General features: G+C 30.9%; 3 protein-coding genes across 3 annotated transcripts in view; all 3 read right to left on the bottom strand.

Annotated features, from left to right (window-relative positions):
• The window catches only part of LOC125871526 (cryptochrome-1), a 258,924-nt gene that overhangs the window by 79,417 nt on the left and 160,220 nt on the right, over window positions 1–19,287 (bottom strand). The window lies entirely within an intron of this gene.
• Window positions 1–19,287, bottom strand: part of LOC125871545 (germin-like protein subfamily 1 member 7) — a 171,061-nt gene that overhangs the window by 133,674 nt on the left and 18,100 nt on the right. The window lies entirely within an intron of this gene.
• Window positions 6,593–7,693, bottom strand: LOC125871548 (protein LIGHT-DEPENDENT SHORT HYPOCOTYLS 4). The gene has a single exon (XM_049552173.1). The coding sequence runs from the start codon at window positions 7,427–7,429 to the stop codon at window positions 6,821–6,823; it is 609 nt and encodes a 202-aa protein (XP_049408130.1). The 5' UTR covers window positions 7,430–7,693; the 3' UTR covers window positions 6,593–6,820.

The following is a 19,287-nucleotide window of genomic DNA, read 5'->3' as shown; positions in this document are numbered from 1 at the left end:
GGATGATTAAACCAAAAATAAAAAACCTTTTTTATATGAATGAAATTATAGAAAATAGTTTTTGACTAGTCATAGTATGCATAGCGTGAGGGATTCTCGTACTAGTTTCCTTTTAGACAAAAAATATGAAGTAATAGTAATAGTAATGTGATATATTCATATTCTTTTTGTGTATGGGAAACTCAAAAGTATATGAAAATGACAGCATTCATCTGTCTACTCCCTTTCTCTTGTCTCATTTCCTTTGTTTATTTTGAGTTAATTTCTTTTTTACTTAATATACTTTACGAGCTTGATGCTGAATTGATTTTCAGATAATCAGTTGAGTATATCATAATTGACCGCATCATGAGCTAGCATATACATCCACTGCACGAGTAGTCAAATTCTCTTCAATAAAATTACAGACTCGAACACTCAAATAGTTATTATTTTTTTTTAAAAATGTGTAAATTTTTAAAATAATAACAGAGTGATCTACAATTGATTTGTGTGACAAGAGATGACAATTTCTATATAGCATGAGAGAGTATTTTGTCTCATGTTTATTTGAGATCTTTACGTTGAGATTAATAATTTTGAGATTGTTTGTATATGCATAGATATACTTTCCGACACATTTATATAAAAATCGTAATATTATTTTATATCACAATTATTGTGGGTGAAAAAGTCAAAAAGATAACTAATAGAAAATGAGAAACTAGCAACGGACAAATGTCATAATTGAATAGCAAAACCTTATGCTAATTCCATTTAGCTATGGATTAGAAATGTATTAATATAAGAAAATTTAATTAGAAGGAGTGTTTTTAGCACCAGATTAATTGGAAATTATCGACAAATTATGTTGTTAATTCCATGTTTTTTTGTAGTGAATTACCAACAAAAGTATATTCACTAAATAATCTAATTACATTATTTTATATCCATATAACAATATCAATACTAAAATTTTGATATAACTTATTCACCATTCAAACGATCCAGATCAACGAGCAGTATTAGTCTCTCTTCATCTTTCAAGTTTAATATGTCTACCTATTAAACCATTGTGCATTGCAACTTTTTCACTCTTTTGATCATAGTAACAGTGAAAGAAATAATTGGGGTGAAAAAAGATCAAGAAAAAGATAATGTTAATTAATTCACATTAATCAAGATTTATTTGTTTAGGGTTAGCGGTACAACTATAAAGTATTTTCTTTTAACAAACTCGTATAAACGTGCTTGGATCCACAAGAATTCTTTTGGAATTATTTGATTTAGTATAGAGATTGATGAAATATAATATTATTTATTCAAAGATTCATTATGAGGATATATATATATAATAAATTAATGAAAGAGCCAATTGTATAAACGTATATAGCTAAAAGACCACAAATTATATATTTTTTAAATCGAATTTCAAACTTAGAGCTCAACTAAAATACATGTTGCTAAATTTGAGCACGGATTTTGTTGGAGTGTGTAACCAACTCATTAAAATTAATAATCTAAATATATAAATTTACTTACAAAAAATTATTTTTTCATTTCTTTCAACTGTGAATTTGAATTTTTTTTTCATGGGCTAAGCAAGTGATTTTTCTCAATAACGAATAACAGTGAGACTCATAATCAAGACCTCCGCATGCTTTAATACCAAAATTTGACTCATATCAGAAAGTAACCTAAGAAATAATTACTTGAACTACCCTTCGAAGAAACTATCATATTTGTTTGAATTAATAAGAGCTTGAAGCATCAAATTTCAATGATTGAATTGTTTATATTTTTTAGACCATTTGATATTCGTTGGTCCGATTAGTTTAGATTTGTGTTATTTATAACCCATTAAAAGGGAATTACGTTCTCTACAAAATAAGAATTATTTTACTTCCAAGGCTGGCAAATCACACAAAAAATATATATGGCATTTGATAATTGAGTCTGTTGTGACTTGTGATGTACTCAACTTAAAAGCGTCGGTAGAAGAAATCGATTTTTGATCGTTGTACCAACTCAGCTACCCTTATAGGTATTTGCTTTTTATTCACTACTGAAATCACTTTTCTTACTATATACTCCCTCTATCCCTAATTACTTGTCAACTTTTGAATTGACACACCTATTAAGAAAACAATAATTGACACAATGAGTTTACCATTTTACCCCTATTAATTATGAAGTAGATGAATTAAAAACTTAAGATTTCTAAACGTTCTGCTTTTTTAATGCAATTAATTGAGGGTATAATAGGTAAAAAATTGTCCTTTCTTAATTTATCAAAATGGATAAATAATTAGGGATAATTAAAAAAAAACATGAACGGGATCGAAGAAATATTGAACTTCGATTGGGAAGAATGAGATCTCATCGATCATCATATTTTAATACTAATTATTTATGATGATAATTGTCTTGTCCTCAGACTTTAGAAATATTGCCTGCTTATGATCCTTTCCATAATGAAAAATTTATCAAAAAATCAGATTTTTTTTTTTATTATTTTGGTTTACAACACTTTTTACAAATTCTAGAATTTCCCTAACAAAAAAATTCATAATAAAATTGTTATAACTCACATGAATTATCTGTGTAGTTGTATATCAAATCAAATATTAGTCCACTTTCTAGTTTCAACTAGTTCAATTTCACATGATTGATTGATTTATGTACCCCTTTTCAATTTCATATGATACTTAAAAAAATAAGGATATTTTTTAGGAAGTTAATTATTTATATAACTATATTTGGTGGTATTTTAGTTGCTATATATAACACTAAACACACAAAGTAAAGTGTTTGGTTACTAGTTACAATTATGTATAACTAATATATGTAAAAATAACAAATGCTTACACTACTGATACATAAATAATTAATCTCAAATACGTGCATAATTTTTTCTAACAACCAAACAACCCTTTACCGTTAATTTATTATTTTATGTAGGGTAAACTAATACTCCATAATTATTGGTTTGAGCTATATAATCATGAATTTTGAGTAATTAATATTCATTTGATACATGTTTGCCCTCTTCAAGCACTAATCATATATGTTGAGAATGTTCCTAATCAATTTTACTGTTGTTCCCTAATGCTTTTAACACTATTAATATTTTAACACTAGTTTTTAGGCAACTTGGGTGTGCTTTAGGCAGACAAGAAATCATGTTTCATTATGGTAGGTCCAAGACAACAACAATTATTTATTTATTTTTAAAAATAAGGTAATTAAACATACATTAAGAAAATATAATAAAGAACATAAATAAATAAACATTCCTTTAATTGGAGAAGTTATCGAGGTTTGTTAAATAAATTGTGTGTTAAATATCCACATCTTCAAAATTACAACTTGTCCCTAAGTTCAAAACATTCAATTACACTGCAGGCAATAAAACTAGGAAGAAGTAAAGATTTCACGACTTCTTTATATTTTGAATTTTTTTAATGAAATTTCTAATTATGCGATTGATCTTGTATCGAAGAGGTAATGTTTGTACATGTCCTCTTTTCTTGTACTTAGTGGATTAGTTTGTAGTTTCTTTTGTCTGTTGTTCAAGTAATTAGTTCTATATTAAAAGGTTTAATTTTTTTAAAAAAAATTGAAATATCATTTTGGCGATTCTATAAATTGAGTTTATTTAAATCACTCTTGCTATCATTTTCTTTTATTTGTCTACTATATTCAAGTTTGGTATTGACTATTGAGCAAGTTGTCATAGGCTTTTGAGACCGCGATTCAAAATGATGGACTGAATCAAATGAACAAGTGTACGGAGCAGAAAAAACTTCCCCCCACCCCCCCATATATTCTGATAGTCCATAGTCTTGATAGATCGCTAATTAGTCCCATTTGTTTTTGAATAAAAATATTTGATCAGTGAACTATTAAATACTCTTTTAAGAACGATTACTTCTAGAAAGACCTCCTGGTTGCAAAAGAGTTTCTAGAGTTCAGTCTATAACATTTCGATATAGCCAAAGGGTCTAACTAGTCATGCCAATAATTTAACCAAATATTATTCATGACAAATTAACCTAGACATATATAATCACATATCTATAAAAAAAAACCATCATGACATGCCGCTAATTAGAGGTAAAATCAGAAATTTCACTAAGTTATTCAAAAATTAATATTTATGTACAAAAAATAATTTATAACATATAAATTTAATATAATTTTCTAATATACAATACAATTTTTGACTAAGAATGTTCCGTTGACCGCTCTTCATTCATGGTATATGGCTATGCCACTACTGCTTAAACTAAAATAAACATTAATTCATTAGGCAAACAAAATTCATGAGACAAACTAAAACTATCATTGGCTAATATGTTGAGAGTAAGAACAAAGCACATGAGTATCACTTCTTTAAGATAATGTTTTTCTCAAATTTACTCAAAACAATAAGACATGGAAAGACAATATATAGTAATTGATTAACACTAATTGTTCCGAAATTAAACTCCAAGAGTAGTCAATTATTGGACATAAAACAACACGCTAACAATTAAAAAAGAATTAGAATGATGCATCTTAACAACTATAAATAGGAGATGTAACACAATATTATAGTGTAATTCTCAAGTAATCTAGCTAAAAATTACAATAACCAATTCTACTAGTAGACTATATATTGTTCGGATTTTTAAAAAATAATTTTGAACGTGTATTAAATCCTTCAAAATCTAAGCATTATTCAAGGCGCCTAAATATATTTTTGGAGTAATTGAGTAACGATATGTTATGTATGTTGATCAAACTCATCAAACATATCGTAGGGTTTATCAAATTCTCCAAACTACGTGTTTTTGGAGGATCTGTCTCTAGTGCAACACATTTTTGAAGGTCCAAACAACATATAGCTGGTAGCAACTAGGTTATTAAGTGGCTTGAATTTTTGTAAAAATATGTATCGAATTCTTGAAAAGCAATGCATGTTCTAAAAATTTCAAGACAAGTATTCAACTTAAATTATATATATTTTATATATACAACTCAAAGAAAACAAATTGAAGATAGGTTATAATAACAAGGATGTGTATTATCACATTGTAAACCACAAATGGACTATAGTTTTTGCCATAACTTGAGGGAGCAACCATATCTAGTTAGTATTTTGTAGGTAAGTTTTGTCTTTTTTTGTGGTCAAGGCTAAATGGCCATAAATGTGCAATATCTAACTATATATTATAATATTAGTGGAGTAACATTTTGAATGATGAATTGTACCTCTCTAAATTTAATGCCCCTATACTCTTTAGGGAACATTTTGATAAGATGGAGATGACACAATGAAGCAATGGGTGATGGATTTGGTTTAATAAATGATGTCATATGATCTTTACTGAGGAACACCCCCTGAATCATTTTCACACACACAATCCACAAAATATACTTTACAAAAAAAAACATAATAACATAGTATGATGTCATAGGTGTAATTTGAATAAGATAAAAATATCCGTAGATTTTACTATTATTTCATAAAAATAAATCTTTTATGATAATAGTAACCTAATAAAAGGGGGAGGTAAAAACCTGAAATAACGAATAGACTTGTCTCTAATATTATAAAAATTCTTTATAGATATAACGTATATATAGCTTAAATTCATCCCAATATGATTTAAGTTTATACTATACAATGATAGTGTATATTATAGTCATCACCAATGTAATTTAATCTGTTATCATAATTCATATGCATTGACAATGTATAGTATATTATTAGCCAATTATGTATATCATAAGTTTCTAAAAAAATACCCAACTAAGTATGAAAAAAAATGATGATCGATGATGAAATTGTGTCTATTTTGCACTGTAAAACACAGACCAGCCCTAGACAGAGCTGACATGTGATATCTAGCTAAAGTCTACTAATTACACTTGCAATTTAAATTTTTTGCAAAAGAACAAAACGACATAAAACATGATCTAACAAGCAAATCTTTGAAACAAGATAACGAATCAAAAATAGGGTTTATTTTCAGCTAAGATAAGAGAAAAATATCCATACCAAATGTTGAAAGATCTACAAGTAAAGTTTACTCAAGTAGTTAGATTTGAATCACACTAATACATAAGTCAAAACACTATTGATCTTCGTGATAAAAAAAAAAGATCTATAGCAAACAAGTACTCGAGGTTTGATCAAGTACTAGCTGAGTAAAAACACTATTGATCCTCTTGATAAAAAAAAAAAGATCTATAGCAAATAAGTGCTCGAGGTTTGATCTAGTACTGGCTGAGTCACACTGACAGATAAGTAAAAACACTATTGATCCTTGTGGAAAAAAAAATCAATAGCAAACAAGTGCTCGAGGTTTGATCAATTACTAGCTGAGTCACATTGACAGATAAGTGAAACCAATCCTCGATCTAGATTTTAAAAAAAAAAGATCTATAACAAACAAGTAACGTTTGTTCAAATGGTTAACTACCTAAATCACAATTAGATGATACAAGAAACACTATTGAGGAAAAAAAAATATCTATAGCACAAAAAAAAACAATTCACCTAGATCTTGATAATTAGAATGTTATTTATTTTAATTAATAACAGTCACTGCCACTGCCACTTCCATTAATACCACTATCACTTCTAAAAAAGCTGTCATCATTTGCATAGTAATTAGTAAAAAAGTACTGATCAAGATCAATGCTTCAATTTCAATACCCATAAATAGTAGTACTAATAATAATAGGGGGGGAAAAAAGGGTTCCAATTTTTTTTTAACTAGAAAATAGACATACATACCATACAATATTGAAAAAAAAATAAGATTTGTTTAATTAAAAACAAATCTTATTATTAGCTTGAATTTCCATTTGGTGGTGGCAACGATGATGATGATAATTGAGGATTTGGTTTTTTGCGTTTCTTTTTTTCATAACTTATTCCTCTAGCTTTAGCTTGAGAATCGCGAACTTCGCGAAGGTAAAGCCTAACCGCCCTTGCACCAAAAGGGTTAGTTTCGGGTTTTCCACCGTTTTCCTCATAAGCGGCTCGAAGCCGTCCTATGAGTGCATCAAGGCTCCCCCAGGCTTGTCTTAATGGGCAAGGACAAGGTGCGGGTGGGTTCGGGTGCCCAAAAAATGGACATAATTGAGTGTGAACCTTAGTCTTACCAAATTGGTCAAGGTATCGAAGAAATTCAAGCACGTGTGCCCCACTACAACGAGTGAGAGAGAGTGGTGGTCTATGGTTTCTTAGGTACTGACCGAACGTGTTCCAATCACGACGTTTTTGATTCTCGTATCGGCTTAGGGTTGTTGGAGAATTCGATGACGATGAAGCAGGATAATTATTATTATTATTATTACCTGCTAACATCGTCATCGAATTGTTATTGTGATTGTGATGGTGGTGGTGGTGGATGATGACGGAGTTTGGTGAATCCACTTCTTGGTTGTGTTCCATTATCTTTAATCTTAGTGGGTTTTTTTTTTTTTTTGGTTTGTTTGATTTGATGATCTTTTGTTTGGGAGAGAGAGAAGAGGGGTGAAAAACAAGATGGATAAGAAATTTTTTTAGGGTAATTGAGGGAGCTAGGGAGTAGGTTATAAGAACCAATAGATTTATAGTGAATTAGGGTTTTTTTGTTGCTTGCTTATGATGACCATGTGAGGTTTGGTAGCTACATGATGGAATAAAATAGAGTGAATATAGAGAGAGGGGGTGATATGTTAAAAGATTGGGGAAAGGGGAGAGGGGGCTGAACTATTGGTTTCTCTTATCTTCTTCTGGTTAATTTATATGATACATTTTTCTTTTCGATCTGTTACTTAAAAAATAATTTCTCGTTTTTATTTTTTCTGTTTTAATTTGTTTGTTCTGTCTTGATTTTGAGCAAAGAAAGTAAAGAATATTTTTGAATCTTGTTGTCTTAAAAGATATGTAGAATGTAGTCGTAGAACACTTTTTAAATGTAAAAAATTAAAATTAAAGAGTTGTCAAAATAAAAAGAGACATTCTATGACAAACAAATTGAAACGGAGGAGTTACTTGTTTGTCTAGTTTGAATTTGACACAGAATTTAAATCTTGTGGTCTTAATTTCTTTTATCTGATGGTGTTAAACATGTCACGTAAAAAGTCAGAATTAAAAAATTAACCGAAAGGAAAGAAGCATTTTTTTAAAACATATCTCTAAAGCTTATTTTATATCACAAGTTTTAAAAGGAGTTTTTATTTTTCCTAATTTCATGTACCATCAAATACTATCACATAATTCAAGACTAAATGAGTAGCTTTCTTTGATTTTATATCGAAATACTCAAAGACTCTATATCTGAATTTACACTAAAAGTTAGAGATAATCTGATCTTCATACTCTGTGTTCATGTCATATAAAGTGAGACGAAAGGAGTAAGCTCCTAAGATAAAAAAAAAAAGAAGAAAACCTTTGATGTTTGTATGAACTTAATTTGATTTCTGAAAATCTATACATAGATTGGATAAAAAAAGAAAACCTTTGATGTTTGTATGAATTTTGATTTCTGAAAATGTATACATAGATTGGCTGATATTTTTCCTAGAAATGGGGTGAGGGTGGGGGAGTGGGGTTAGGGGTAGTAATGGTATTATTTTGGTAAGTGTAAAGGGTCCTAGTTAGGGCTTTTGTGGAAATGAAAAGAAGTTGACAGTAAGATTGGAAATGATAGATGTAGACAGGAAAAAGCTTATACTATTTAGAGTTATAAAAAGAAAATTTTGAAAGGGGAGAATAATATGATTTTGTTTCCTTCAACTAGTGATCCTTTTTTTGTGGCAGTGATTGACAATACCTTGATTAAAATGACCAAAATGACCCAACTTTTCTTGTTTTTATTCTTGGACTAGACTATGCATGAAAAAAGTTTTCACATTTTCACCCTATTTGATCTTTACATTTGGCAAAAGTTAGGTATCTACCATCAAATCTGCAGGTCACATTTTTATTTGAAAAAAGTTTAATTGTTAGGTTCATGAATTTGAATTCGCATCGCGTAATGATAAAAGGATTTTGAGTTTATGAGTTTTTGGATTTGAAGAAAAGGCAAATTACAAGGTTTTTGGATTAGGGGCAAAGCTAGTGTTTTGGCTACGGATATGGTCGAATTGAGTAGCTTTAGTCTAAATCCTCTATTTTTAGTAAAAGACTATAGAATATGCACAATTTAAAGAACTAGACTTCAGAATTCATAAGTTTCAAATTTTGATTTCATTTTCATAGTGTTTGGATCAAAACGATTGAATTTTATAGGAATTTCGTAAGAAGAATTGTAGCTCTGATTTGCCCCTAGCGTAAGATGTTAAAGAGGAGCATCACTCTCTATACATATCAAAAGTATTTTTGTTTTCAGAATTCGAATTTAATATCTCTAATTAAAGGTAAACGAAAACGTAAAAGAGAAAATGATCAACTATATATAGAGCTTGTCAATTGCTTTTTTAGATTATTTAATTAAAAGAATAGTGTTAAACAGTAAAATTCACATAAAGATCTTCAGAGGTAGTTTAAGATCCAATTGGGTGAATGGTTGTGATATAGTAGAGATATGTATCTTTTGAGTCACGGTTTATTAAATCTTCATCATATTAATTGACCAATTTTTCTTTACACAAAAAAAACTCTTAATATAAATCATAAATAAGAAGGGTAGAATGAGAAAAAAATAATTAATTCTAACTTGATTTTATAAATTGATAAATAATTTTGGATAATTATTTATAATAAGGTGGATAATTAATATGAAAAGGAGGAAGTCTGTGCTGAACTCTAATTATAGATGTCAATGCCCTATTGGTTGTTTTCGTTGACACAAAACATTAATTAGAGAGTTAGTTGAATGTTATAAATGTTAAGCCAACTTTGAATAGCTTGATGATATATATTATAAATAGTGTTTAACTAATAATAATCTGGAAAAATCTTTTTGATATTTTATCCATGTTATTTTATCTTTTTAAATATTTTTACTCTTTTAATTTTAATACCTTTTAACTAAAAAATGAAAAAAAGATCCGTTTGTTTTAAAATAAAAAAAAATCATAGTTTTTTAAAATTTTCTGGCCATTTAGCACTTCCCTAATTATCTATATTTATATTCTTAATTATGTGGATATATGGAAAAAAAGAAAATTAGAAATTTGATTGTAGAAAGATGTCTATCCAACAGAATTTATATGCTAACAAATTACAAGTTATACTATGAAAATAGTTGATGTATTTCTTAGTCAAACTTCTATATCCGAACAAGTCAAATTACTAGTGAGGTTTGACATTGCTAAAGAGAAGTCAATCAAGTCGATCAAGCCTTACTAAAATAGAGTGTTATAAATGAAGATCTGAATATTTTTGCACACGCTTATTTACTATCGAGGGTATATGAAGTTACCTATTTGATCTCATACAAATGGAGTTCCTTCGGCATAAACAGAGGAAGAATTATCATGTATAAAAATAGTCTAGTTGATATGCTAAGCTATTTTTGCCTATTATGCTGAAGTTTGAACTTGTATATTTGTACAAAACTTTGTATAATTTTTGTTTATACTTTCTTTTGCGAGCGGTCATTAGATGCAAACTAGAAAGAGAGTTGAGCTTTGGCTCCCTCTAATTTTTAATATGTGAATATAAAGGTCACTCATCATACCGCGATAATTTTTTTTTAAAAAAAAAATCTCAATTGAGAGAGAGCTCATGGATTCATGGTAAGTTGATGATCTTTGTACTTGTGTCAATATTTCAGAAAAGAAAAACGATGTATAATTAATAAGGTCATGAAAATGGAGATATCATAGTAGTATACTAGTATTAGATTTAATGCATTTCATACAATTAAAGAGATCTTGGACTTACTTTGTATTTAGCTTTTTGCAATTAAAAAAGTAGCAATGTGTAACAATAAAATCTAGTGTCCAATTATTTATTTTTTAAAATGAATATGAAACTTAAAATGTGGAAAGTTGTATACATTCATCATTTAGATATTAAAAGTATTTATAGTAATAAAATCATGACCAAATCATAATGTTTGACCTTAGCATGTCAAATTTAGGCAATTGCCTATTAATGCAACTCTAACAACCTTGACTAAAAAGGAGATGCTGATTAAGGCTAAAGATTTTTTTTTTAAAAAAATCACTCACCTAGCAGTAACTTTTTGCAATTGTCTTCAGAGTATATTTGGTGTATAATTAATATACAATATATACAAAATGTATACATAACTCATACACGGTATAGGGTTGAATTTTGTTGCGGATTTTATTGTGAGAAAATTTCAGAAATAGCAAACATAATAAACATAATAAGGCTCTATATCTATAGTTTTGATAATTGCGCTCCATACTTATAGTTCGGTTTGTTATGGATGTTGCAGTTGTATATTTCTGTTTGTTTGTATATTTCGTTTGCGAATATACAAATAGGGTAAGTATAAATAAATTTTATATTTATACATTTAGGATTTTTTTCAAAACTTCGTTTGTATATTTCGCTTGCCAATATACAAATATGATAATTTATTAGTATTTTTTCATAAATNAAGGAGTTGGAGGGACGTCAGCGGGCCGAGTTTGAGATGAAGGAGGCTATCACTTCCTTGGAGTGTCGGCTCATGGAGGCATTGAGCACGATTGAGACCATGAAGGCCGAGATGAAAGCACTCAAGGAAGGTGTGGCAGTTGGAGGATCATCGTCGCTTAATCGAGACAGGGAGGCCAGGGTCGAGGCTCCCAAGCCACCTATGTTCAAAGGCGTCCGTGACGCGCAAGAGGTGGAGAATTTCCTTTGGCATTTGGAGAATTATTTCAAGTGTAACGGGCTGAAGAGCGACGAGAGTAAGATCAACACCGCTGTGTTGTACCTTTCGGAGATGGCCATGCTATGGTGGAGGCGCAAAGAGACCGAGATAGGGAAGGGGACGCGCACCATCAACACCTGGGAGCAATTCCGGGAGAAGTTCAAGAAAGCCTTCTTCCCTAACAACGTCATCTATGAGGCAAAGCGCAAGTTTAGGGAGCTGAAGCAAACGGGCAGCATCCGCGCATATGTGCAGGAGTTCACTACCCTCACACTTCAAATGCCTAACCTCACGGATGATGATATATTGTTCCATTTCATGGATGGGCTGCAGAATTGGGCCAGGACAGAGTTGGAACGTCGACAAGTCAGGACCATAGACGAAGCCATCACGCAGGCCGAAGCTTTGACAGACTTCAGCCAGGAGAAGCCCGACAGAGCCAGAGGAGAAGAGATGAGAGGTAGTCATGACCATGGTGGGGGAGACCGTGGCAAAGGCGAGGAGCAGCGGCCACATCCCAAGAAGCATGACACCTACAAGTCCGATGGCAAGAAGTCTGGACGTTATGGCAACATGGAGAGGAAGACAAAGGTTGCCAACAAAGGTGGTTGCTACATATGCGGCGGGCCGCATGGTTATGCAAGGTGCCCTGAACTGAAGAGCCTTGGTGCCATCCTGCGAGAGCGGAAGGAGAAAGACGTCCAGGAGCAAGGACAAGGCGAAGGGACGATGCAGTTGGGCTTGATAGGACTATGCGGAGCCATCACGAAGCAGCCAGAGAAGCCAAGAGGATACGGCGCACAGTATGTCCACCTTAAGATCAATGGAAAACCCGCTTGTGCTTTGGTCGACACGGGTGCAGAGGTCAATCTCATGACCAAAAGGCAGCAACAAGGTTGGGGCTGAGTTACAGTTCAAGCAACGCCCAACTCAGGACGGTCAATGCACCCCCGACTCCTGTGAACGGAGTCGCGCATGGAGTGAGCATCACGCTAGGCGAGTGGCAAGGTAAGGCCAACTTCACTGTCGCTCCTTTAGATCTCTTTGACATAATTCTTGTGCAAGAGTTCTTCCAGCAGTGCCACGCAGTAATCGATCCCTACCTCCAACGACTTCTAGTCATGGAGCAAGGAGGATCATGTGTGGTGCCCATGGTCAAGGTGCCGAAGACGGAAGGACAAGTCCGCCTAACGGCCATGCAACTCGAGAAAAACCCTAAGAAGAAGGAGTCGACGCATACGACCACCATTGTGAGGTCGAAAGACAATGGTGCAAAAAGGTCCCTGCCGCCACGCTCGAAGAAGGTTCCAAGAGGGAACAATATTGTGATGCCAAAGAAGCTACCGAGGCGCGCACATCCTAAAAAGGAAATGAGCCATAAGTCCGAGTTAAGAGGGCTATGGAAGATGTTGAAGGCATTGCGCAAGGGCCTTAATCGAGTCAATGGACTATTGGTCGCGCAAGCACAAGGCTCGGACGACGATGTAGCAGCAATGCGACGTGGTCGTCGCATCAATAGGTGGGGGAGAGTGTCACGTCCCGCCACATCGCAGTAGAATTTTGCGTCCGGATAGGGGCGGAAGGATCTAGAGTTGTGGAGAGGTTTCCGGAAGACTCTAGAACCCTCTAGATTATTCAAGAAGGCTAGAGAATTCCCTAGAATGACTTAGAAGGCAATGGAAGGTCCTAGAGTGTGTAGAAAGTTCTAGAGCTAGGACCAAAGTGTAAATAAGTTTAGGGACTTAGAAAGTAATTTAAAATTGTACTTTAGTCCCTAGGAGTTAGTATAAATAGGTGGTGCCATTCATTTGCAAGGCATCCAACCAAGAATCCAATCACTCAAGTGTAAAAGCATTCTCCAAAGCAATACAAAAGCCTTCTTCCAAATTCTCTAAGTCTTTCCTTAAGCATTCTCTTAGCGATCTTAGTCGTAAAGGGCTTACTTGAGCTTACAAGATCGTGAAAGATTCGTGAGTAAGTTGTCAAGTGCCGCACGGAGCATTAGTAAAACTCTAAGTCCGTGACATTAGGCTCCCCTCTAATTTTTAGTATGTGAATATAAAGGTCACTCATTATACCGCGATAATTTAAAAAGAAAAAAATCTCAATTGAGAGAGAGCTCATGGATTCATGGTAAGTTAATGATCTTTGTACTTGTGTCAATATTTCAAAAAAGAAAGGCCAAACACATATGTAGATTCTTAAACTTGTTCCTAAATTTTATTTTGACACTCCAACTCAACCTTGTTCCATTTTAACCCTTCAACTCCAATTTTTATGTTCCATTTTGACACTTCTTTCCAAAGAACCAACAAAGTGAGATGTGTGTACTTCACATGCCATTATTGTGGTTAAAAATAATGGATGAACATTGTTTTTTTTTTAAAAAAATTTTTTTTAGAGTTTTTGTACTTTATTGTGTGAAAAAATAATTTGCGAAAGTGTGTTGGTTTTTTTTTAAAACAATTAGTTAATTTAAATAACATCACATATATTTTTTTTCATATCTAGTCCACTTGGACTAATTCAAATATCAGTTTTCTAATTTTTCATTCAACTAATTAAATACGAGTAAAAAAAACTCATGTTCATTGCTAATTAATAACACTACCAAAGAATGTTGAAACTCGATAGACTTCGTTGAGTTGTCATTGATTTTTTTAAGAAAGAAATCAACGCACTTTCTTCAATTATTTTTCACGCAAAAATATAGAAAAACTCTTAAAAAGAAATTGTTACTATTTTTATTAAAAAAAACAATGATAATCCGTCAATTTTAATTTTTTACAATAATTAACGGATGATCGTCGATTTTTAAAATGCAAAGTTGCAGTTGAATAACATATATAGAAATAAAGAAATCATAAAATTAGTATGTGTTAAAATGGTACATAAAAGAAATAGAGTTGAAGAGTAATCTTTTATTATTTTTTAAAAAAATACTATTTTTTTTGTCTTTCACTCTCTTAGAGAATGTGTGATGTACACTCTCTGCCACATCACTTAGAAGTGCCAAAATGGAACATAAAAATTGGTGTTGAAGGGTTAAAATGGAACAAGGTTGAGTTGGAGTGTCAAAATGAAATTTAGGGACAAGTTTAAGGGTATGTATATGTGTTTGGCCAAAACAAAAAAAAATGTATAATTAATAAGGTCATGAAAATGGAGATATCATAGTAGTATTAGATTTAATGCATTTCATGCAATTAAAGAAATCTTGGACTTACTTTGTATTTAGCTTTTTGCAATTAAAAAAGTAGCAATGTGTAACAATAAAATTTAGTGTCCAATTATTTATTTTTTAAAATGAATATGAAACTTAAAATGTGGAAAGTTGTATACATTCATCATTTAGATATTAAAGGTATTTATAGTAATAAAATCATGACCAAATCATAATGTTTGACCTTAGAATGTCAAATTTAGGCAATTGCCTATTTATGCAACTCTAACAACCTTGACCAAAAAGGAGATGCTGATTAAGGCTAAAGATTTTTTTAAAAAAAATCACTCACCTAGCAGTAACTTTTTGCAATTGTCTTCAGAGTATATTTGGTGTATAATTAATATACAATATATACAAAATGTATACATAACTCATACACGGTATAGGGTTGACTTTTGTTGTGGAATTTATTGTGAGAAAATTTCAGAAATAGCAAACATAATAAACATAATAAGGCTCTATAGCTATAGTTTTGATAATTGCGCTCCACACTTATAGTTCGGTTTGTTATGGATGTTGCAGTTGTATATTTCTGATTGTTTGTATATTTCGTTTGCGAATATACAAATAGGGTAAGTATAAATAAATTTTATATTTATACATTTAGGATTTTTTTCAAAACTTCGTTTGTATATTTCGCTTGCCAATATACAAATATGATAATTTATTAGTATTTTTTCATAAATCGCATACAAATAGCTAGGATAAAAATATACAATATTCTGAATTTATACAATCAGGAACTGAATTATACAAATTGACCGACTTATACAAATCAGGCTAATAGCAAGATTGAATGAAACTATAGCAGCAAATTAGAATTTCCCTAAATAGTAGCTATAGCATTTAATATGATTTAAATGTATGCTATTGTGCACAATTTTCCCTTTTATTTAGTTGTGCAGCGTAAAAAATTCTTCTTTTTTGGGTAAATGATGACAACCTAAATAAATAAAATTCCAGGGCTTGATATGCCGCGAATCCTCTTGTTGAAAGAGAGATTTGCCTTTCATATGGATATTATTTTATTAGGAAAAAAACAACTTATCGTCATTTAAAGGGAAAATACATCATTACCCCATTAAACTAAGACCTGTTTTTTAAAAAGACACCTGAACTTTGCGGGGGTCCTATTACCCCCCTCTTCTTATGTAGAATGAATTTATTGTCCCATTACGTGCCTATGTGGCATGTAGAGTGTAGTTCACTCTCTGATAGCGAGTGAGCTGAGTCAAAACGTAAATATATATTTATTTAAGTATTTATTTAATTAGAAATGTTATTTTTTTTCTTTTATTTATTTTATTGTACTTTCTCCATTTTATTTTATTTTTTGGTTATCTTCTTCCCCAAAACTCAAAAGAATCAACTATCTCATCTCTATCTTCTTCAACTTAGAAAACCCATTTACTTCACTCGTTTTGTTTTTCCTTGTCTTCTTGCTTCTCTTTGTTCCCTTTTCTTCTTTTGTCCCTTATTTTTTCAAAAATAATAATAATTGTGAACCTCCTTTGATAATATATATATATATATTTAAAAAATGTAGTTCTTTAGCATCGATTCGAGTGTATTATAGTATTTCATTACCTCCATCATAATGGAGTTTCGCTGCATAATTGTTTTAATATTGGAAAGAAGATGATAGATTGAAGTTGATTATTAATTTTCAATTTATAATTTATTAGTAATTTTATTTTGATCTAATAATGATTTGATGAGATTTTAATAATGGCGTGATGAAGGCTACTCCATTGGCGGCGATGGTGGCCAAGTCGAGGACTTGCAGTGATGGCGGCTGGCTAGATGGAAGGCTGCAACAACGAAAAAGACTGATAAAGAAAGAGAAAAAAAATAAGAAAAAAAATGAAGCTAATAAAATAAAAAAAATGAAAATGAAAATAAAAATTAAAAATTAAAACTTTACACGTGTCAGATAATAATTGGTGTGTGAGCGCACTTTCTTTTTTGCAATTGAGGGTGGCTGAAAAGTGGGATTTTTATAACACTTCAAAATTGTTTAAAGGGGTAATAGGACCCCCGCAAAGTTCAAGTGTCTTTTTAAAAAACAGGTCTTAGTTTAATGGGGTAATTATGTATTTTCTCTCATTTAAATGATAATTAATGATGCAAGACTAATATTCTCATTTAAAAAAGTATATGATAGTATTTGCTTTAATTGATAAGACGGGGGGAGGGAGGGAATTACTTTCAACTTTTTCATTAGCTAAAGGGATTTTTAAAGAATATAAATAAAAAACGTTCTTTAAAATAATATTTTATTAGGAAAAAAGGTGTTATAACAAAAATATTTATGTTTATTAGGAAAAAAAAGGACATTTTTTGACCCTAATTAATTAAGGATAATAGAGAGCCAAACTATTAACAATAAAAATATTTTTAGACCAACTTATTAACGAATGACATTTTTTACAATTTCACATAGTTTAAAGCATATTAACTTTTCATCGTTTTTAAAAAAAAACATCACAACAAATACATAGACTCTAATAGATGTGAAATTTAAATAATTTTATTGATTGATTATTTAATCTTTCACTTTAATTTATTGATAAATATGTAGTTTCTTATCTGCTTTTATAGGTGAAAGGTCATGGAGACATACCATCTGCGCCGATCCATGAATCTCCGATCTAAAATCGTATCCAAGCTACCTAACTTACTAGTCTGTACTTTTTAAACTTAGCGAACTAAAATATCTTAAAAGCTAAATGTAATATAGCATAATTTTTTTTAAAAAAAAAAAGTCTAATATATTATATTTCCATTTTATTAAAATATTATATAATCTTTTCTCTGTTGGATCTATTTCAACATGTTATCTATAGTAGGAAAAAGAAAAGGGAACAGAAAAATGTTGTGTAACCGACAATTATTGTCCCAAGTTTCCACAGTCTACAAGCATGAATTCATATCAATCTGTCTCCAACTTCTGTGTATATATAGTGAACAATCTTAATTATTATCTCTTCTTTTTTGTTTTTTTCCATCCATCATCGATGGGACTCAATTAATTTGAGTTTACTCTGAAAAATCTTAATTTAAGAGTAAATCCACTCCCTATAAATTAAAAACGGCTATAATTTTTAAGGCGCAAAATATTCAAGATAGAGTATCAAGTTAGAAACGTTGAGGGTTTCAGTTGTGAATGGTAAATGAGAAAAAATCATTGTTATAAATTCGAAGGATAAGAGTCTGAAAAATACTCCAACTTTGGTCGGATTTGTTGTTGCGATACTAAACTTTCATGGGGACCTATTATTTCCGTAGACTATTTAATACTGTATTTTAAACATATATATTTGCCCACGTGGAAATAAAAAATAATGCAAAATTATAAATAATAATGTGTCCACGTGGGCACATATATTACCTTTAAAATACACTATTAAATAGTTTAGGGGGTAAAAAATACGGTATTAAATAGTTTAGGGAGGTAATAGGTCCTTATGAAAGTTTAGTATCGCAACAACAAATCTGACCAAAGTTGGGGTATTTTTCAGACCCTTATCCCTAAATTCGAAGGCCTTGCCTCAGATTTGATAAGACGAAATTTGAAACCTTTCTCTACGCTTATTTTTGCAATGTTTTCAAAAATAAAAAATAAGGGTCGTATGATTTGCTCCGTCATGTAAAATTATTGGAGTTCTATAAAATTTGCATTGCCGCTATTTCAGAATAGATTCTTTTGTTCTATGTCGAAAGAAATTAATCCAAATTTCTTGACAATAGTCCTTAAGGACGTACGAAAAAAATTATGTCTATGGATAATTTACTAGTTCTTCTCTTTTCTAATTTACTACTTTGAACATATGAAAGATAACAAAAAGATCGATGAAGGAGTACTCAAAGGGGGAGCTATTGTTTTGTTTATGAATTTGATAATTTAGATCATATTTTATATTTATACTATTAAATCTATTTAATATATTTATTCAAAATTCAAAAAGTTATAATTTTAAAAATTCAAAACCAATTAAAATCTTGAAAAATATTGGAGTCATGATAATCCAATATTACCATGGTCCTAAATAGTAGTCTACCTAGCTAGTAATCTAATATCTCTAGTGATCACAAAGACATACTCCCTCCGTCCCTATTTACTTGTCCATATTTCCTTTTTTGGTTGTCCCTNTGCCGCTATTTCAGAATAGATTCTTTTGTTCTATGTCGAAAGAAATTAATCCAAATTTCTTGACAATAGTCCTTAAGGACGTACGAAAAAAATTATGTCTATGGATAATT

Source organism: Solanum stenotomum, chromosome 7 (assembly GCF_019186545.1).
Source record: "Solanum stenotomum isolate F172 chromosome 7, ASM1918654v1, whole genome shotgun sequence".
In the NCBI taxonomy this organism is placed as follows: Eukaryota; Viridiplantae; Streptophyta; class Magnoliopsida; order Solanales; family Solanaceae; genus Solanum; species Solanum stenotomum.
This window is presented reverse-complemented; position numbering and strand designations above follow the sequence as displayed.

What these genes read in the sequence shown, in the direction of transcription:
- LOC125871548 (XM_049552173.1), bottom strand. Translation starts at nt 7,429, where the DNA reads ATGGAACACAACCAAGAAGTGGATTCACCAAACTCCGTCATCATCCAC.